At 36.4% G+C, this 22,672-nt stretch overlaps 2 protein-coding genes across 5 annotated transcripts in view; both read right to left on the bottom strand.

Annotated features, from left to right (window-relative positions):
* The window catches only part of ap3b2 (adaptor related protein complex 3 subunit beta 2), a 32,319-nt gene extending 23,894 nt beyond the window's left edge, over window positions 1-8,425 (bottom strand). The window contains exon 1 of the mRNA XM_079859786.1: window positions 8,091-8,425. Within this exon, the coding sequence (XP_079715912.1) occupies window positions 8,091-8,347 (257 nt within the window). The 5' untranslated portion in view covers window positions 8,348-8,425. The remainder of the gene's footprint in view (window positions 1-8,090) is intronic.
* A 9,999-nt stretch (window positions 8,426-18,424) lies between these two features.
* The window catches only part of rbpms2a (RNA binding protein, mRNA processing factor 2a), a 53,246-nt gene continuing 48,998 nt past the window's right edge, over window positions 18,425-22,672 (bottom strand). For all 4 annotated transcript variants that reach the window (XM_079858470.1, XM_079858469.1, XM_079858468.1 and 1 more), the window contains 2 exons: window positions 19,492-19,567; window positions 18,425-19,415 (listed from right to left, as the gene is read on the bottom strand). In XM_079858470.1, the coding sequence (XP_079714596.1) occupies window positions 19,502-19,567 (66 nt within the window). In that variant the 3' untranslated portion in view covers window positions 18,425-19,415; window positions 19,492-19,501. The remainder of the gene's footprint in view (window positions 19,416-19,491; window positions 19,568-22,672) is intronic.

Below are 22,672 nucleotides of genomic sequence, written 5' to 3'. Positions count from 1 at the left end.
GTCCATTATAAGAGGAACTCAAGAATCATTCAGACTCATTTCTGCTCTTTAAGAGCCCTGCGGACGTTCACGAGTTCAGAAGAACAAACCAGAGCAAATGAAATCACACCGTCCATCAAAGGAGAACCAGAATAGACAAACGCACCCACAAAAATACCATCAACAGCATGATTTGACCCATATGTAGCCACGAATGAAATAGCTATTCTTTCTTAAATACTGTAGATCTCTGTTGTTTCTCCTCAACATTAATGGCAATACATTTTTGGCTTTTGCTCTCCTCTACAAAAAAAGAGTCTTAAACTGTGATACCAAAAGTTACCAAAGTCTGCCATCAAAAGTCAGAGATTTCAGAATGAAGTCAAACAATTTCCTTTAAATTTATTTCAAATCCGAATGATCTGAGCTGTACCATCCACATTTATTTTAGATCACTATACCCTTGCTGTATGTAAACATATGCCTCGTTTATGACTGGTTTTATTTTCCTAAGAAATACAGGAGAAACATCTGATAAAAATTGATAATCAATTATAAATGAGATCTCTATTAAGTCTTCTTTGAAAGAGCAACTTCTGAGCACTAATTTCCTCTGAGAAAGATCCATTCAAGCAAGTAAGTTCACTCTGTGGCCATCTTGGTTCCACCCACAGGCAGCCATTTTCTACTCACGCGCAAGTACAGTTTTATACTGAGTGGAGAAAGACTAAAATATCCATAACAGTTTGCCAAGCTTATGTATATATGAAAATTGTCAATGAAATCTTATAAAGTGGTATTGTAGCACCCCAGCATAGAACAGTTTTGATTGGTTGTTCATGTAGCAAAGCATTATGGGTATGTACTGTTTTGTTCTTACCCTCTTGTAGAAGCAATTACTGTAATTTCCCTTAAGGTAGCTCTGAATTTTTAGTCATTTAAAAAAAGATTTTAAAGATTTTTATATAAACGCATTTTATAAAAGAACAGCCTAAAAACTCTCAAAATGATTTGCAATACAGATTAACCCACCTTAAGTTTATCATTTGCAATAATTAAAGTAATTTTTTATTTAATTGAATTTGATTAAATGAAATTTGATTATATAACAATGATAATGCATGTTTGTTTAGAAAGCTAAAGACAAATGTAAGCGTTTCCAGTGTATATTTCAAAATAAAAGTTTCCTTGTCAGCATATCTCATGTGACAGGGTGCAGTCTAATAAAATGATCTTCTTTAGCTTAATTCATGTTAAAACGGTGCTTTTTCGGCTAGAATAAGTCATAAAGACCAGGGAATGCGAATATCCTTTCCCTTTACAAGCACTGTCTGCTAGCATTAGCAATCAGCAAATTCTGGTGTGATGATGTGACTTTGTTTGTGCCAATACTAATAGCTTATTTTCCTCTCACAGAGGAAAATGTGTAGATTTATTCACTTTAAAAGATTCTTCCTTGTTTTTACTCATAGTACAAGCAATCAAGTGTGATTTTGCCAGGCTGTGGCTTAAACTAAAAGCTATTAGCTGTTTACAAAAAAGGGATCACACCTTCAAAATGTTCCGTCAACACAGAAAAGGAAACATGCCTTTTAAAGATGGATTTAGTTATTTGTTAACCTAAACTGAGTTCATGTTCTCATTAGTTGATGTCTGTGTCTCTAAACGAACCCAGGGCCACAATAATTAATAAAGCAGATAATCTTCCAGACGTCCGGGAAAACCTATTAATATTAGCTCAAATGAGCAAAGATATAAATTTTGAACACTCTCTGCATGTAACTAAATGTAAGAGATCCTCTATTTATACCACAAATGAGTCAAGAGGGAAGATCACTTAATTAAGTAGCTACACATCAGTCACATGATGAGCCAAACTCATTCTGATTGGCCAAAGTTTAGCGGTGACATTAAAGGGGTGATATAATGCCCTTTTCACAAGATGTAAATTAAGTCTCTGATATCCCCAGTGTATGTGAAGTTTTAGCTCAAAATACCCCACAGATATTTTTATATAGCATGTTAAAATTGACACTTTTTGAGGGTGAGAAAAAACGCACCGTTTTTGTGTCTGTCCCTTTAAATGCAAATGAGCTGCAGCTCCCGGCACAGAGGGCGGAGCTTCAAGAGCTTGTGTGTGTGTGTGTGTGTGTGTGTGTGTGTGTGTGTGTGTGTGTGTGTGTGTGTGTGTGTGTGTGTGTGTGTGTGTGTTAGCAGCTACGATTACCTCACACAGACACACTGTAAATTTCAAAAACTTTTAACCTTTTATGTTCAAACTGGAGTCAGACAAAGATGGAGAGACTCAAGAAGAAATGACAACATGTAGAAGCAACAGGACATTTCTGAATAGTTAGTTGATGAATTTATATTGCTGATGTGGAATTAACTATCTTCTAGTCATTGATTAGCATATTCTGTCATGCTAATCTATAAATCGTGTTCCGGGGGCGGGGTTTATGTAAATTCTGGGGTTTGTGATGTCACTAACCCGGGAGGAATGTCGTGTAGTCCCTACCAGCCATTTGTTGTAGTCCTTAAAAAACGATTTCTTTAAAAGCAAATATCTCCCTTTGCTTTGAACTTTGAGCGTTGTAACTTTGCAGATGTTGTTTATGCTCAAACAGCATAATTACACACTAATTAAAGTTAGAAAATTTAAATCATAATCAACCACCCCTTTAAGAGCCACATCTGATCCTGGGTCAGTTGACTCGTCAATCCAACAACACAAGATGAGTCCGTCTGACATCCTGTGTGCAGGAAGTATAAACCCATAACCCTTCTGTCCAAAGATACATGTTACTATAGCAACCACATAACGTTAGCAATCTCCTTTTAGAAAAAAAAGTCTTAAAGTAGAGACGTTGGCTTGACTTTTTTGTCTTTCACTCTGTTTTAAACTCATTTACACGTGGGTGTCCAGAGATCAGTTCTGGGAGAACTGAGATGAACGAGTCTCTCGTTTTCTCTCTCTCTCTCTCTCTCTCTCTCTCTCTCTCTCTCTCTCTCTCTCTCTCTCTCACCATTAATCACACTGGCTGGGTTTAAATCAACAGACGGACATCTGTTCACACATATAGACACGTTCACTCACAAGCCAAATGAATGAACACATCTAGTATCAAATCCAGTTATATGCGCAGTCTTGGCTCAACTATGCTCAGATTCAAAGAGAACTATATGTGTTTTTAATAAATGATGCTTGTTCTGTGATAATGATGATTCTTGATGATCATAATATTCATAAACATAGCGATATATTTAAAAATGAGGACTGCCTGATGGCCCGTGGCCAGCGTAAACATCATACGGGACAGTTGGCGCAATTGTCAGTTGCTCAATCGGGCCAGTGCTGCATCAGGAAAGTGTATCATTTGCATGTGTTTCTAAGCCTTGCCAATTTAAATATTCAAGTGCAAGAAGAAGACGTGAAAGAGAACTCGATTCAATAGTGTGAGAAGTGCCCAGAAAGCCGCTTCTCAGACAGAATGCTGAATTGAGCTCTCTTTCACGTCTTATTGCGCTTGAACGGACATATTATTCGCACAAAATTACATTAAAAAATGCTGGTCTCCTGGAGTTTCCTACTAAACATAATCTATTATATCTTAAAGGTTGGGTAGGTAAGAATTGTCTAAAGAACTTTTTTTCCAATTGGCTTAAACTGTCTTTATACCAATACATAATTAAAATGTAAGTACTTTGAAAAAGTGAGTATAAAAATTGAGTGACTATAGTGTATTTAATCTTCAAAAAACACAGCTCATTAATTCCTACCGGGACGAAACAAGTGATTGGCTTGCGCGACTGTCACTCTCCGTCGCCATGACTACCGCCGCTATTACTGGCTCTGCCCACGTGCGCGCAGTCGCGCACCCGTTTTTAGGTGGGAGTGAATGGAATTAATGAGCTGTGTTTATTGAAGATTAAATACACTAGAGTCACTCAATTTTTTATACTCTCTATTTCAGAGTACTTGCATTTTAATTATGTATTGGTATATAAAGACAGTTTAAACAAATTTGAATAAAAGTTTTTTTTAGACAATTCTGACCTACCCTACCTTTAAGTGTAACAGTATATTGGATCCGTGCAGCTCTTAAAGTGACAGTAACCTAATGAACCTGATGCTGTCTATGTTTTTAATGCTAATCAAGGACAAAGAATAAATCACTCACTGCCTTAACTTTTGTAACTTTAATAAGAATTTATCTATATTTAGTTTATATAGTGAAGACTATGCAGTGCTATTTTAACATTTGATTATTCATTTCCTCTACCTGAAAATTACTATTAGACTTACCTGAAAAACACGAAAAGCAGTGTTTATTTTATTTGTATGTTTGTTCTATTGTATTTGTGCTATTGCATGTAATTTGATTATTTGTTCTTATTTTATTAGTGACAGTTTACTTGTCTTAAATAATATTTTACATTTATATGAGTTAGGCAAGTAGTTTTGGTGTCACAACCTTATTTATTAAGGTTACGGTATTAAGGTTATGGCTTAAGACAATAACTAGGCCTATTTTATATATTTATTACTTTTTTGTGGTGGGGCCAGTGAAAATTTTGGCAGGGCAAGTAAAAATTTGAACCACTACCCTGACCGGGCCAGTAGAAAAAAAGAGCGTTGAGCCCTGCGTTACATCAAAATTAAGGTTTTGTTGCTTTCAAGTTTTGGGAGTAGGTAATATTTTCTTTCATTTTATTTACAGAAATGAATTAGTACTTTTTTTAGTACGTATTAAATTGATCAAAAGTGGCAGTAAAAACATATTGTTACAAAAGATCTTAAATAGGCCTAAATGCTGTTCTTTTGAACTTTCTAATTCTTTGAATATTTCACAATATTACAGTTTTTACTGTATTTGTGATCAAATACGTGCAGTCTTGGTTAGCATAAAGACTCAAAATGAACAGTAGTGTAGTCAAATTCCAAATTGGTTACAAGCTCATGTAGTACTATCATTTACAAAGTAACTCGTGAACAAGATTAGATTATCAATATCTACAGTGATGCAACACTGGATGTCATCATAGATCAGAACCTTGATGAATGAAAACATCTTAAGCACTATGACACGCCTAATCATGTCACCGCGGTTTCCCAAAGAACCAATCAGAGCGAGCGTGTTCCCTCTAAAGCTGTGGCATGAAAACATTACGAGCTGGCCGAGATAACACAATTGGCTAATTAAAAACATTCCCCCGGTGTCTATCACGCCACGTCGCTGGAATTAAACGACTGTGATATCTCGCAACACACCCAGGTCCCGCTCTCTGGTTTCCACAGCAACAAAGAGAGCAATAAACTCCAGTGAATAGATTTTATGCCAGAGTCTCCCACCCAACACAACCATCTATCGCTGTGTTTCTTGAATAAAGATTCCCTCGGTGGCTTTCATTAGCTGGAAGGGGTCTGCAGAGATTCACACCACCATATCAAATATTAGAGTGTATCGTGTCAGTGTGTGTGTGTGTGTTTGAAGGTGTGGGTGTGTGGATGCACTCTGTCAGCTTCGGTTCCCTCACACACAAACACACACACACACACACACACACGCGATGGGTCGTGATCAGAGCGACGTAAGAGGATGAACATGGGCTTGGTGATTCAGCAGACATGCTACAATCATCTCAACATTACACCAGATTATCATATGTCATATTCCAGAGCATTGAGCAGAAACTGAATGCATTGTATTTCCTTTTGGATAATAAATAGTGTATAAACAGTGTCATGCATCACAGGAGAGCTACGGGAAGTCTCAGAATCACAGTATGAACCGGTGCATGCACAGGGAATGCAAACCTGTAATCGCTTTCCCTCCTGACCCGCAGCTCCAATGCTTTGATTTACATACTCGAGCTTTTAGCAAATTAATTAGTCCTGACGACAGATCGGACGCTGGGTATATTTACAATAATGGAAAACTGGCAAGCCCAAAACACACTCTAACCTTTAAAAAGAAAAAACTTTTTTTTAATTAATTAATTGAACACACACACACACACACACACACACACACACACACACATATGAAAACACATGTTTTTTTTTTTACAAAATGCATAAAGCTTGCATAGCAAATATAAGGTATATGCTGTTAACTGATTTTCAAAAATATATTTTTTTATATATGTTATAATATTAAAGCACTGTAAAACTGCTTTGAAACTATATGCATTGCAAAAAGTTCTATACAAACAAACAAACTTGAATTGAAATTGATTTTTTTTATTTTTTTTGCTTGATGCTTGAAGTTAACATTTTAGGATAATTAACATAGTTAGGATAATTAAAAAATGAATGAATTCAAATGAATTGCTGTTGATGTTTAAAGTTACAGTAGCTATGTGAGTAATAAAACATCTAGTTTAGTGTACAGACACTTGAAGGAAACTCGAGCATCTCCTAAAGCACAGTAACAACACAAGAACATGTTCAATATGTTCAACAGCACAAAGCACTTAAATGCATTGTCCCGGCATTCACATCTGATGTTTGTATGAGAGGAACATTTAACTCATGTAAATGTAAAGCCATTTTTAGCATAATGTAATGACCATACATAATGAAATATATAAGATCCCTGCAGAGAATCTGATTTGCGATATATTTCTCATCTCCTTCTTCATGCATGAGACACTTTGAGCTCCATATTATTAAAGTTATTCATAATTCAACACTCCACAGGGTTTCTCTCTCTCTCTTACGGCCTGTTGAAGAGCACAGACATCATATCTGGACACAATCTCTGATACTCTTTAGATTCGGAAGTTCTGTTCTGGGTCTTCTCTGACTCGGGTGTTACTGTACGAGCGTGTGCACAAGTGACTCTCACACCAACCAGAGCTAAATAACAAACCCTCTGCTCAAGACGTATAACAACGTGTAAGAAAATCACAAATTGTTTCTCAGAGACAGCAAGTTTCAGAAGAGATTTCAATAATGTGCTCAAATGTCTGCCATCAAAAGTCAGGGATCTTAGAGATATGAAATTAAAGACCACATGATATGATATATATTTATAATTTTAATTATTTACTTATATAATTATATGTATACTGTATAAAATATCTTCCAAACCCAAATGATATAAGCTATATTAATTTTATTAGTATATAAATAAAATTATATATATACATTTATTATTATATATAAAATTAGTTTTATATATAGACTAATTTTATTTCTAGCGTATTAGTTGTTATTACACTAAATTAAAAAAAAAATGTGAAATTGTAAATAAAACAGATTGTTAGTGTATGTTTAACAAGAAAATACAATTTCTGTCTTTCGACTTCAATATTTTATGTTTAATTCAACATGTCACTTGCTGTTTCTTTTTAAATCATTTCTGAAATTTACTAGAAATTTCAGATTCAATTCTACACCATTTATGAATACTTAATAGTTTAGTATTTATTGTAAGTGACTATTTAAAAAAAAAATATATATATATATATATTAGGGCTGTCAAACGATTAATCGCGATTAATCGCATCCAAAATAAAAGTTTGTTTTTACATAATATATGTGTGTGTACGGTGTATAATTATTTTCTATATATAAATACACACACATGCATGTATATATTTAAGAAATATTTGCATGTATATACTGTGTATATATATTTATATTATATATAATTTATATTATATATATAAATAACACATTTTCTTAAATATATATATGCATGTGTGTGTATTTATATATAGAAAATAATTATACTCCATACACACACATGTATTATGTAAACACAAACTTTTATTTTGGATGCGATTAATCGCGATTAATCGTTTGACAGCCCTAATATATATATTAAATATAAAAAATCATATATTTTACTTAGAAATTTAATTTTCAAATTTGAATTTTAAACTAATTTTGTAGCTAAAATTTAAATATGTATGCATCATCAAATTCTTCCAAGACCAAATTATAAGAGCTATGCTAATTTTCCAAATTTATTCTAATTTTAAAATTCTAAATTCTAAATATCTTGTACTGACATCAACACATTAGTGTCCGAAGTCACAAGAGACAAAGTGTCTCAAATGAAGCGTTGCAGAGGCATCATTCACACAGCTGTTCATCATACCGTAAAGGTTGCGTTTGAACGCTGGTAAGCCCCTCCTCCTGTACAGGTCGTTCCTCAGACCACTCCCCCCCTGCCCCCCCGAATTTCAGGTGTCGGAGCTCTTCGGGCTGGACGGCGTTGTACCAGTTCTGCGGGCCGCCGTCGGGCGTCAGCACCGGACTGAGAGCCTCCTCCTCACCCTGACCGACCCCCTGCGCGTTCTTCACCATGTTCACCGCGTTCGCCGGCAGCTGGAGCAACTTCTGCATGGTGGTCATCCTCAAGGTACAGTCTGAAAACTTTTGCAGATCCTCCGAGGCAGGTAAACACACCTGTAGATGATTCTTGAGGAGTCAAGCGCTCTCTCACACACACACACACACACACACACCTGTAGATTCCGTCTCCAAAGCAACAGTACACTGAAAAACTCCCCAGTACAAGCACGTAAGAGCCTGTTGTGCTGAATCCTCAGGTCTGGTCTTCAGCTGTGTCCATCAAGCAGATGTGGAGGCTTGAAAGCGCTCTGCGTCTTTTCCGTGACAGTAAAAGCTGTTCTCATCCTGCTCAGAGCCGACTGATGTTGCACACACTGCTCTGATGGTCGAGCAGAGCTAAGCCCCGCCCACTAACACATAACCCCTCCCCTCTCTCTCTCTCTCCTTTCATTCACACCATCGCTCTTTCCCAGCTCTCTGGCACATTTCTCTGTCCCTCGTCCTCTTTTCCATCGTGTTTTCTGCAACGGCCGACTGCCTCTCCCTGTGTGATATGACTCAGCTAGAAACGCTGCTCTCAGAAAAGGCTTTTCACAGGAAAACCCCCTCCTCGGGATGTTGAAACGCACAACCACTGTATTATCATTTGCTTTGAATGCTAAATAAACCAACAGCGCAGACATTCACACATAGAGACATTCATGTTGTCTTGAGTGTGACACTATAGCCTATGCTAACTATCCGTCAGCATTCACATTTTAGTTTTTTCACTCATTATTTGATCCATTTGCCAAAGGTTCACTTTTTTTAAACGGGTTTTACGGCTAATATTACGACTGGATGCTACTTGCTTGATGTAAAACCAAACAATGTTGGATACTATTATTTACAGGTGCATAATATGTACCTTTTCACATACTATTTTTGTACACTATGCAGTATGTGACTGCGTACTAAACATAGCGTCTGTCTAGCTCAAATTGGTTTAAAACTGAGTTCATGAAACTGAACCATACTGAATTAAACTAAATCAGACTGATTTGCTTCTTTTATTCACTTTCCTTCTGTATGTTACAGTTTGATTCATTTGAATCAGTATGATTCAGTTGCATTCACTGAAATTAATTTATTTTATTACAGTACATAGTTTCATTCTGTCCAGTTCAGTTCAATTCAAATGATTTAGTTTCATTCTTTCTGATACAGCTTGATCGGTATGATTTAGTTTGATTCACTGACATTCTGTCTGATACAGTTAATTAAATTGAAATTCAATTCAATTCAATGTAAATCGTTCTGATTCAGATTGATTTACTTTTATTCTGTTCAATATTAATCTGAATCAGTCTGATTCAGGTCAATCACTTCCCTTCTGTCCAATACAGTTTGATTCATTTGAATCAGTCCGATTCAGGTCAGTCACTTTCCTTCTGTCCAATACAGTTTGATTCATCTGAATCAGTCTGATTCAGGTCAGTCACTTTCCTTCTGTCCAATACAGTTTGATTCATCTGAATCAGTCCGATTCAGGTCAGTCACTTTCCTTCTGTCCAATACAGTTTGATCATTTGAATCAGTCTGATTCAGGTCAGTCACTTCCCTTCTGTCCAATACAGTTTGATCAAATCTATTCGCTGTCATATGGTCCAATACAGTTTGATTCACGTGGCGTTTCTGAGCCCTGAATAACGTGGAGAAGGGAAGAGCCGAATTCACAGTCAGACGCAGAATTCACACTGCAGTGCTAAAAGCCACTGACCTCTAAAGAGACATTCTCCTGCATCAGAAACCCCAAATCTCTCTAAACTCGCACACAGCAACCTCATGAATATTTGAGCGTGGTTCTCTATAGATTAGCGTCTCTGCTTCTCTGTTAACGGAGCAGAGATGGAGAGCTGTACAGTAGCAGATCAGAGGGGCGTGTTGCCACGGCAACAGCATATGAGGATCACTCGTCTTCGTGTTTACCGTGGAACCAGTCGAACTGCCATTACACACACACACACACACACACGGGCGAATCCTGCAACGCAACAGTGTCAGCGCTCTGTGATAGCACAGCAGGAATCAGAAAGTGATGATTATGCAGAGAGAAAAATATATGTCAGGCTCTGTCACGTTTATGGCTCATTCACAGTAAAGACGGCGTGACACGCATTCACAGTGCATTTTATGGTCATACTGTGAAATATTAAGTGGGAAATAAACAAGGATGGGGAGTGCAAAATATGATAAAATGCTATTAAATTATTATTGGTTATTATTATTATGGCCTTGATGACATCATCAGAACAGGAACGTTGTTTCAGAAGTGAAGAAAATGATTATTCCGATAACAAACTTCCGATAACGATTTTTATTTATAATAACATGCACTGCTGAATTAACAATATACGACTAAAAACAGAAAGTAAAAAAAGTAAAAATTAAAAACTGATCCTCCAATCTGTTGTGTATCTTCTGTCTCAGACATATAATTTGGTGTTATAGCGCCCCCTGGCGGAGTCAGTGCTGTATATCCATTAAAACTTTACTATTTCACCACCCATTCAAAAGTTTGGGGTCAGTAATTTTTTATATTTTCTATATTTATTACTACTTTTATTCAGCAAGGATGCATGAAATTGATTAAAAAAGACATTCATAATGTTAAAAAAGCTTTGCTGTTCTTTTGAACTTTCTCTGAATCCTGAAAGATATGAAATATGAAGCAGCACAACTGTTTTCATCATTGATAATAATCAGAAATGTTTCTTGAGCATCAAATCATCATATTAGAATGATTTCTGGAGGATCATGTGACACTGAAGACTGGAGGAATGATGCTGAAAATTCAGGACATTTTAAAAGATATTCAAAAAGAAAAGTTATTTTAAATTGTACTTAAAATTGTAATAATATTTCACAATAGCACTGTTTTAACTGATAAGTTACATGTTAGATCATTTTGATCATAAATGCAGCCTTTGTGAGCATAAGAGACTTCTTTCAAAAACATTCAAAACTCTTACCGACCCCAAACTTTTAAATAGCATTTCCCTGACCATTGGATAATATAGAAAAAAGAAAAGATATATAATTTGAACGTCATTTCAAACACATTATTTTAAGCACCATCGAGGAGTAAAACATTAGTAAAGTTAGGTTTGTTGACGTGATTTATCTACACTGTAAAAAGTGAACAGTTGGATCAACTTTAAAAAATTACTTAAATTGGTAACACCTAAAGAAATTAAGTTTTCTCAACTTAAATTATCACGTTTTTCACGATAAAACGTGATCATTTAAGTTGAGAAAACTTAATTTGTTTAGGTGTTACCAATTGAAGTAATTTTTTTAAGTTGATCCAACTGTTCACTCGAACAGACTGCCATGAAAGTAATGATGTGCTTCCCTCTACTGTCCGAGAGAGAAATGACATGAACTAAATGAAAGGCCAGATTCATCTAAGCGGTTATTTTAAGCATTCTTTATATTCTATATAGTATTTATTCATATTTTTGAACTAACTTTTATTTGTATATTTTCATTTTTAATTTTACTATAAGTTTTAGTAATTTTGTCATTTTTACTGTTTTTTTTTTAATATATATTTCTTTTATTTTACTTTTTTATTTCAGTTTTAGTTTCAATTGAAGTAATTAAGTTTTATTTCAGCTTTATTTTAATTACCGAAAAAGATTTTTTAATGGTTTTCATTTTAGTTTTAGTTCATGATAACAACACTGGATGCAGGCATCAAAAACACACTGGATATACAATAAAACAGACGTTTCAAGCTGCAAACAATCACTGAAACCATCAGCTACAGGAAGAGCGTGTCACATGACCTCAGCGGAAATAGACCAGAGCCTTGATATTCTCCACATTATCAATCTCAGTGAAAGATCCAAACTTCACAATCTTTAAATCGAGACGGAGGTAGATGGAGGAAGAGGAAGATGTAGATGCCAGATGGCTTCAGATGCAAAAGTAGATGTAGACACTGTAAAATAGTTCACCAATTTTAACCCTGTGTTAAGCAACAGTTTCACATTTGCTTCCAATTGTGGTGCCAAAGGTAAACAGTGAACAAACCCAGGGTAAGGTATTAGTGTGGAACATGGAGTTATCTCAGCTAACATTTTTGGTTCCCAGAATGTTCTGGGAATGTTAGTTAATGGTTATAAAACCTGAAAAAAGCATTAGAGAACATTCTGTATAGGTTCTCTTAAGGTTATTACCAGGGCTTGACATTAACACCCGCCAACCCTCCAAATGCGGGGTTGAGAAATTTATATATAATAATATACATTTTAGTCAAAAGTATAGATTTTTCGATATATCAATAATGAAATATCTGAAACACTTCCAATACCCATTTTCTGCAGAACAGATAAAGGATACCAGCTGCTTCTCTCTCTCTCTCTCTCTCTCTCTCTCTCTCTCTCTCTCTCTCTCTCTCTCCGACAGCGAGTGACACACAAACCCGCCTCTCCTCACTCACTCGTTTCATTTGCTGCGGATGAATATTGCTGTTACAGGGCTTGAATTTCGGCGTGGGATTGTTCATAATTTGACTCATTCCCGCAGATTTTGTGCTCACACCCAAAGTGCGGCGCATAAAGCCGCCTCTCAGGACTACACTGAGTTCGTTTTCGCTGCTTATTGCGCTTAAACAGTCAAATACACACAAAATAATGTCAAAATGCCGGTCTTGACAAGTATTCATCGTAATGTTTTAAGTGAACGTAAACAGTTGAGAAAAAAGCGCATGTGTAACAGTATAATGGATCCGTGCGTCAGGTCTTAAAGTGACAGTAGCCTAATAAACTTCCTGCCAAATTATGAGATAATATTAAAAATATCTTTATGGCAGTTTTTCCCATGGTATCGGTGTCAAAATTGTGGCCAGTGAAAATGCTAAGTGGCTAGTAACTTTGGAAAACCACTAGCCACAGTGGCTGGTAAGCTAAAAAGGTCATGTCAAAAAAGAAAATCTGTGCAATGTGTGGGAACGTTAAAACAAAAAAACTAAAAAAACTAACTAACAGAGAACGTTCCCAGAAAAAAAAAAAAAACGTTCTGTGTTTACAGAATGCTAACCCAGGGTAAACTTGTGAAATCCCAACAGAAACAAATATGATGAAGACTGAGGTAGCTGTGCTAGAGAAGATGCTAGCAAGGCTAAACCTGAAGGATAGCGAGAGAATGAGGATCACAGGGCTATATTTAAACTGTAAAAACAACGACAAATCATAGCCATACAAATATTAAATACAAAAACCAATCAGTTCAACAAATAAACGACTAATACAGGCACACTGAAGTGTGAAGCAGCACAGAAGTCATCCTAAGGGACCTGAGCGCTGTCCACCGACCGGTGCTGAAACACAAACCCACGAATAACACACACACACACACACACACACACACACACACACACACACACACACTCACACACTCCATTCACGCGAATTCATCTCACACTGTTTATCATCTCTTTGTTTTTCCACAGGATTCATTCGTTCATCCGCGCATGCGCACCTCGCCCTGTCTGAGATTTTCTGTACGTTAAACGCTCCGGTGGGCCGCTCCCGGTGGCGAGCGTTCCCCGCGCGCACAGACTCGGTGTGTCTCACCTCTTGTAGTCGGAGGAGAAGATGCCCCCGCTGGCCGGGTCGTGTCCGTACTCGGGCTCGCTGGAGGAGCCTCCTTTCTCATCGCTGAACGCGGAGCTCGCGGACATCTCTGCTGCTGATGATGCGGAGCGGCGGAGAGCGAGACTGAGTCACGTGACCCGTTACGCGGTGCTGAAGCGGACAGGGCCGGGGGCGCGCGCATGCGTGCGCGAGCACCTCTACGTTCGTCCCTGCTCATATCAGCCCCCATCTGCGATGAAAGCATTTATTTGGTTTGATTTGATGTACAAACGACAGAAAAAGATTTCATCCAGGCTATCGCATCTGAATGTTTTGTGAGAAAGATTTACTGAGGAATCACTTTTGAACTAAATAAATAAAATACTTTATTTAATCTTAATTTTATGTCCTCAGGTATTTCATTTCATTTCATTTCTCTTCATTTCATTCTCTGTACAATGTATCCAAACCAAAACAGAATAAGATATGAATTTTGAGAAAGATTTAATGTTGACTGACATATTATAAAATACTAAAGTGCTTTTATTTTTTCTTAGTAGTACTGTACAAATTTTTTCTTTCTTTTGTCAAAATAACTATGTGGTTCAGATAACATAATATTTTGAGTTTATATTTATTAAATCAATCTCCTTCATTGTATTAACTCAAACTCGTTAATTTCCATGAACTTAAAATTTTAAGGCAACCAGATAACTTACTTTTTTAAGTTTAACCAACAATAATGTTTAGTGTCGGTGTGATTTGTTTTTTTGTTTTCAGGTTTGTTTTCTAACCACCAGATGGCGGCATCACTCCATCACTCCATCACTGCTCCTGCTAGGAGAGGTTTACACCGCAGATATTTACTGCATGAATTATATTTATACACAATATTTGTACTGTCTATAAATTTGACCAATTTGTAATGAAGAGACAAAGACTGAAAATAGCAACATGACATAATTTTACAAAGAACGACATAGAAACAGACAATAGAGAATAATCGCAGGGAGAGTCTCCTGTAGCTGTAAAATAAGGTCAAAAAGTTGCCAGATGATGACATCAGCCTGTCTGAATCAACACAACTTTTTTCTGTTCATTCATCAAATAAAAGACTGTAAAGCGAGTCTTTTCTGCTATTTCTTTCTAGTTTTAATATACTTTGATACTCTAATGGGAACTGAATGCTGTATAGTCATCCAAAACACGATAGATAGATAGATAGATAGATAGATAGATAGATAGATAGATATTTTCTAAAGATTTTTCTTTCTCCTGTCAGATAATGAGAGGGAACACTTGAGATCTTTTCTTGGATTCAGGAAATTCCACAATGCAATCCGCTTAAAATATCTATGAAATCAAATTGGACATGGAATATAGCAGTTTTTATTATAAATGATTTATCTGTGCACATCAAAATAGATTTTTTTTTTATTCATATGCCCTCATAATCTTTAATAAAATCTTAAAACTTCCCCTCCCTCTCACAGTCTCTTCTCTTCTCTGTCATGAGGGCGGGGCAAACTGACCAATAGCAAACCACAACTATCCAATCACTATCCAGATGAACAAAATAAAGCCCCGCCCTACATTTGTTCTGGTTGGAGAAGCCGATTCACTCAGATGTCACGATTGAGAAGAAACTATCTTCTGTCTTCGCAACTTATGTTTTATGCTGGCTAAGATTGTTTAATAAGATGTTTTTGAAAGACATCTCTTCTGTTAACCAAGTATGCATTTATTTGTTCAAAAATACAGTAAATTAACATGTTTTATAATACATTTTAAAAATGTAAAACATTTCTTATTAATGTTGGAAAAAGTTGTGGAGCTGATTTCTTTTTTTAAAGAGAGACTGTCCTTGCTGCAATAAAACTTACACTTTAATGACCTTTTGAAATCCATTTGTCAACTGTTTAGGAGAACACAAGGCTACAAAGCTATACACTGTAAAAAGTGGTTAACTGAAAATGTTACCTTAAAGAGATAGTTCACCCGAACATGAAAATATGGATAACCAAACAGTTTGTGAAACACATTGACGTCCATAGTATGAATTCTATGGAAGTAAATATGGACCAACAATGGTTTGGTTACACAAATTCTTCAAAACATCTTGTGTTCAGCAGAAAGAAATTACCTCACATGTTAGGAACAATTTGAGGGCGAGTAAAGTACATTTTCTATTTGAACTATCCCTTTAAAGAGTTGTTTTCCACTATTTAACCCATAAACATTTATTTTGTTGGTATAATTTAACGTATTTTGGTTGATTCAGCATTTTTTTTTTTTTACTTAAATAAATCCAGGTAATTTAGATGTTAATGTAAGGTTACTATTTTTTGTGCGTATAGACTGTGTGTCAGAGAAACAATCTTTATAATCTTGTGTTTGAACTTCAGTTTTTGCGTGAGCTCTGTATATTTCTATGGCGTTGTTATCGAAGAATAATTAGCTGGTAAAGTGGATTTACTTACTGTAGAGTTAATGAAAGTTATCATGAGCATTGTAATGTTTGAAGCGGAGGTCACAACAAAATGTCAGTTAGACGGGGAAGAGTTTAAAATTAGCGGTTCATTCATAAACTCGTAAGATCTTACCTTCATGCTGTGCACACTCAAAAAAATAAGCTGTTGAACGAACTTGATTAAATTAAGGAAAACTTTTCCACGAAAATGAATTACATTTTTCCAACAAAATTGAATTTGTTTGAAATGATTTGTTGTATGAGTCATTCCTGCTAGGTAAAGTTTTGTCAGGTTGACCACATTTAATTTTTGCCCTCACCAACATTATAATTTCAGCTAATTTGACTCTACAGTTATTTCCAATGATAGAAGCTACTAGTGTACAATTGAATTAAAACCACTTTTTACAGAATAATATTGAATATTACTTATGAATGTCCGCGAATGAGGTTTAATACATGTATAGTGTATACTGAGTGCCCACAGCCCTATAAACTAAACAGTCGCCACTCTTCTGCATAATGCATGGTAACCACAAAATTCAGAAAGTCCTCTAAGTTTCTAACATAACTGAATATTCAACACTAACATTCACTAACAACATCTTTCCGTTTACAGAAAAACAACACTTTAATCCCTAAATTTACCCTCCTAATGCAGTCCCTTGCAAAGCAAGCTGGGAACTAACTTAGCTCCACTGCCCAGTTAGTGGTCAACAAAAATGATTCATGTAGTTTTCACACAAATTAAAGGGGTGGTTCAGGATTTTCGACATCGGACCTCATTTTCAAGTGAGCCTGGTTGTTATTCATCAGTGGAGACAGTTTTCAAAAAAAATTCATCCAGTCCTTACTTTTGCATAGTTCGCCTATGCTAGGCTAGCGCGAGTCAACGGTGCACGTTAGCCTGCCATTAAAAACATTTTACCCACTCCACAGTACACCAAAAGCAAATAAATTATAACGCCAGACTATCGATGTAAATGTCTGTTGAGAGAATAATGTTAGAAAACAAACTACCCTTTCATCACATTGCATTAGTTATCATTTATTCCATGTATTTATAAGCAGTCTACAGCAGCTGCGGAGTTAGATTTGGTTACCTAGGAAACCGGTCCACATAATCACGCAAGTGTATTTACCTGCCGCAGATAATTGAGAATAAACATTTACATCGATAGTCTGGCGTTATAATTTATTTGCTTTTGGTGTACTGTGGAGTGGGTAAAACTGTTTTTAATGGCAGGCTAACGTGCACCGTTGACTCGCGCTAGCCTAGCATAGGCGAACTATGCAAAAATAAGGACTGGATGAATTTTTTTGAAAACTGTCTCCACTGATGAATAACAACCAGGCTCACTTGAAAATGAGGTCCGATGTCGAAAACCCTGAACTACCCCTTAAGTAAACTTCAATTTTAAATATATTAGGTTGATTGAACACTTAACTTAAGTTGAGACAAAATATTAAACAATTGTGTTACTTTTGCTTATTTTAATTAATTAAATTTAACAAGAGGCAAAAATTCATTTGAGTGTGGAAATACAAACCGGAAGACCGAACACAACGAGCACAGCGCTGAAAAGAGGCGGGGCTACAGATGAGGAGGGTTTCCCTTAAGGAGTCTTATTTCTTCCTGTCTATGGGCTTTCCCTTGCATTTAGTCTCCACTTGCTCACTTTTTTGTAAAGCTGATTTGGATGCACTCTGAAACCACCATTCAAATAAATTGAAACCTCCCACCGATAGTCTTTCACAGCCAGACTCGAAAACACTTGCACTGCTCAAATAAACACCAGCTTCTCACGGGCCAGAGCTGCAGTTGTTGCCATTAGATGAAGCGCTGTTCTTCAGCTAGTGAGGATCTCATGCCTTAAAAGGTAAAACATGGAACGAGAGAGCAGATATGCACACTAAAATAACCTATACCCCTCATATTACCGCAGCAGATAGCATGAGTTTACAGAAGGATATAAAACCCATACAAGGAAAAGCTATTAAATGGAAACTCAAAGCTGGATTTGAAGAACTCACACGAAACATTGATTCTCAGATTTCCTTTTATTCTCCAGTTTCACATTCTGAAATAAAGAAAAAAAAATCAGCATTTTTAATTTTTTTTTTTATATTATAATACAGCAATCTCATGTCGGCAGTCCGTTTAAACTCGCAGCGCTGCCACAGGAAACTTCAGTATGTAACACAGAGCAAAAAAAGAAATCAATTGCACTTACTTCAAACAGGTTATAGACAGAATTAACAACCAATGAAAACACCAAAAAAATAACAAGGGAACACTAAACTGCTCATACATATATACTTATTTAATTGCACGAAACCAAAATAATGCATAAATATTCATTACACTAGTGTACAAAAATACTTGTACATTTTTTTTTTTTTTTTTTGTTCAAATATTCTCCAAGCAGACACAGATAGCAGAATCAGGGCAGAGGAAGATGCAGAGAAAGAGACGAGAACTCGAACGAATCCGCTCGGTTCACGTCAGGATCACAAACAGAAACAAACACCCAGTGCATATGTCATCAGTTCTTTAAAAGAGGAAACCAAAAGTACACAGAGACCAGATTGCAAAAAATCAAAATCAAGTCTCCACCTTTCACAAAAATGCAAGAACAAGAGGCTGAAAACTTTTAGGGTTAAGCTGGGACTTGGAAAACACGAGCGCAAACGAACAGACGCAAAGGTTTGCATTCTAAAACTTGTTTTATCGCATGCAGAATGACGATACACCCCCCACAAAACAAAACAAAGAAACACCCATCTACAGGAGCAGCTAGACGTGTTGAACGTCTGCGTGTGATTGGCTCGTCAAGCGCAGCTTTTGAAATGGAGACAGTACCGTGAGGTTCGTCACAGTCCTCAGAGTGCTTTAGAGAAGACTTCCTCCAGGAAAATAATCCTTCATGCTTAGATTGTCCATTAAATAAACCTGATTTAAATTAAACGCTGAGCCCGGTTGTCCTTCATTCAAACAGGAGGGAGAAATAACTAAACGTCTGTTAGGGAACGGCATCTGTGGAGACAAGGACAGAGCATTAGCTTACGGTCAGAGACATGTGACCAAATGAGGTGAAGTGACGGATACTCACGGATTTTTTTTTAACAGAACTGGCGTGACTTCCACCCCGGTTGAGAACTTTCAGAGGGAGACGGGTACCAGCGCATCTACAGGCAAGAGGAACAAGACAAATTACTGTGAGATCTTTGATATATTGCAGACGCTTCTTTTATTATAGTAAAAAGCCTCAATTTGTGGGTCATTACAGAATAAGATTACCATTGAATCTAAACTATGTGCATATAATGGTGCATAATAATATAACATACATTTTAAACATTTAAAAATAACTTCATTTGATGATCAGAAAAAAGAAAAAATTTGTATAGTTTCAACATTTGCTTAGGTTTTATCATTTAGATCATTTAATCAAATGCAATCATATTTTGAGAAATCATTATGTTGATGCGTTTCTCATTTTGATGTGTTTGCCATTATCATTTTAAATGCATGTTTAACGCATTTCTTTTATTAATCTTTATGCCCCAAATGTAGCTGATTGAGTTAGTGTGAACTTTTGTGCCAAAAGTCTATAAGTTTCCAAGAGACAGATTTAGAATATTGTCAATGAATGGGACCCTACATTTTATTCAATATTAAATCTTTCAATTTTGGCTCTCATTAGACTCTCAAAAACAAAACAAAAAACACTGGTATCCTCCATGATTCCTGTTCTTTACAACAAAGCACTTGAATGTGACTCCTGTAAATCACTTCAGAAGTGGGAAGTTACCAATAGGCAGCTTTATCAACCAGAACACTTTAAAATCTCCAAAAGAACCATATAAAAACCTTCTAGATGAACCAAAGTTGCTTCCAAGAGCCATTTTATTATTATTAATAATTACATTAAACAATGTAGAGGGCAAAAACCCAGAAAGAGCAATTTCTACAACAACCTTCAGTCAAGCTACTTTAGCGGTGCTAATGAACTGATGCAAGCACGACCTGAGCAGGAAACCCTTATCAGTGCATCTATAAACATCTTTCAGCAAGATGACATTAACTCCTTTCCCGTCCTGCCTTCCCAAACCACGCCAAAACACCCACTTCCCCAGCCAAGGGCAAGAGAACGACAACAATCACCCTGGCACGTCCGTTTCAGCCCTTCGTTGACTTATTCTAGACTTCCCACATTCTTTACGAGGCGTCCGGCGGTTTGACGAGAGCACAGGCGTCACGGCTCACTCCGGCAGGTGTGTGTTGGAAAGATCTGGAGGAAAGAGAAAGCCAAGCGTTCCTTTCTTCCAGCAGTTTAACTGCAGACTTATGGTTGCGTCATCCCGACTACACGCAAACATGCCAAAGGAATTCCATTTCTATTTTCCTTGAGCTGAATAATGCTGGACGAAGCAGGAATCCACCAAGTCATTCTACGATAGGAGCGCCTTCCCATTTATGATGGAACTTTTGCACACAAATTTATATTGATTTTCATGTAAAATAATTGAACACTTAAAATTGTGTTTATACCATATAAAGTACATTTGAAACTAATGTAAATGACTACGTAAATGTAAACCATTAATGAATAAAAAAAAGCTATGCTAATGTAACTTTTGCACAATTTTATATAATCTAAATTTAAAAAGCACTATATAGAATGATTATTTTGAGTCATTTAATAAAAAAATTAAATAAGTCACCCCGCCTACCCATATAGCATATCAAAATGACAAAAAAAGAAAATAAATCCCAAATAAAAATGGCCAAAATAAAATAAACCCACTAATATATGGTAATTTTGGTTATTTAAAAAAAAAAAAAAAAAAAACAGCTGAAAATAAAACCAAGCAAAAATATAAAAAGACAAAAACGACAAAAATCATCTTTTTATTTACACAAAATAGCTCAAATTACACCAAAAATAAAATAAACGCAACCACCAACCAACATTTTTATTTTGTTATTTTTAGTTTAACTAAACTAACAAACTGATTAGCTAACCACCAGCTAACCAGCTATCCACCAACGGTAAACTCAACTCTCTGAAGGCCCTCAGAGTGACATCGGGCAGAGAATGTGTTAGTGTGTGGATCCATTAGCACATTCGCCCTCTTTCTCACCAAGAGGATGAAACCTTTTACAACCCCTTTGAGATCCTGACAAAACACACTGCGCCCACAGCCTTAGCCAAACACCACTGTAAAACATTTGGTTGGGATCGGATCTTAAACTAAAAATCAGACAATTAAACTTACAAAACAAGCTCAATTTACATTTTAAGGAACCTGTTAAAATACAGTACGGCTCAAGAGACTTCAAGTAAAGCCTCTTCATCAATGACCTTTAGCTTTCACTGGGTTGTTGCCATGACAACCACAAAGTCTAGCCGTCCAATCAATAAACTTGATCTGTCAAGCACAGAGTCTTCAAAAACAGTCACATTACATTAAACATGCACGCGAACAATGCAAGATTTACAGTAAACCGTGAGAATGCCTGAGGAGCATCAAATGTTTTCCTACTCATTTTTACCAGTGTAAAACATATGAACTTCAAGAGCAGTTAAAGGCAATGTGTTTGTGGGAGAATTTTTCACATGTGCTGCTTTTAATGGATCATAAAAGTGGTTGCACATTGTTTTTTTGGCTAAACTTTAATCGGCACCTCTCTGGGCCCAGATTCACTCAGCGACCAAGTCATAATCCAACCTGAGATGCAATTAAAAACAGCTTTTCTCTGATGTCATCTCTTAGCAACGCTAACAGGCCAAGGAATGCTGTTCTGAGGGATTCTGGGTAATCAGACTTGTCATGTTCAGAGTGGACCCCTGACACCACCTCTGGTTTTGCAGCGTCATGTGACCCAGGGTCAGTTTCCATCAGAGCGCGAGTCAGGGGCATTATGGGAAAGGTAAGCTTGGTTCGGTTAGACTGAACATTTGCTAACGTTTTGAAGCGCATGCTACTCTTACTATTGCTGCAGTATACAGTACGCATTGCTGGATGAAATCCATTTAACAATGTGCAGTATACTGTACACAGCTTACAGTGTGGAATAGAGGCTCCCACAACGCAATGCATGGACAATTTGACTCAATTGAACAGAGGACATTTACAACAACAACAAAAAAGAAAAAAAAAAGATTCACAATAATGTCAAAAGTAAAGTACAGTAGTATGCAAGACATGAATTGGTACACCCTTAAATATTGGGCTTTACCCAGAATCCTTTACAGGAAGGATGCAAACAAATGATTAAGTAAATAT

This window comes from Squalius cephalus (assembly GCF_949319135.1).
Source record: "Squalius cephalus genome assembly, chromosome: 23".
NCBI classification, from domain to species: domain Eukaryota; kingdom Metazoa; phylum Chordata; class Actinopteri; order Cypriniformes; family Leuciscidae; genus Squalius; species Squalius cephalus.
This window is presented reverse-complemented; position numbering and strand designations above follow the sequence as displayed.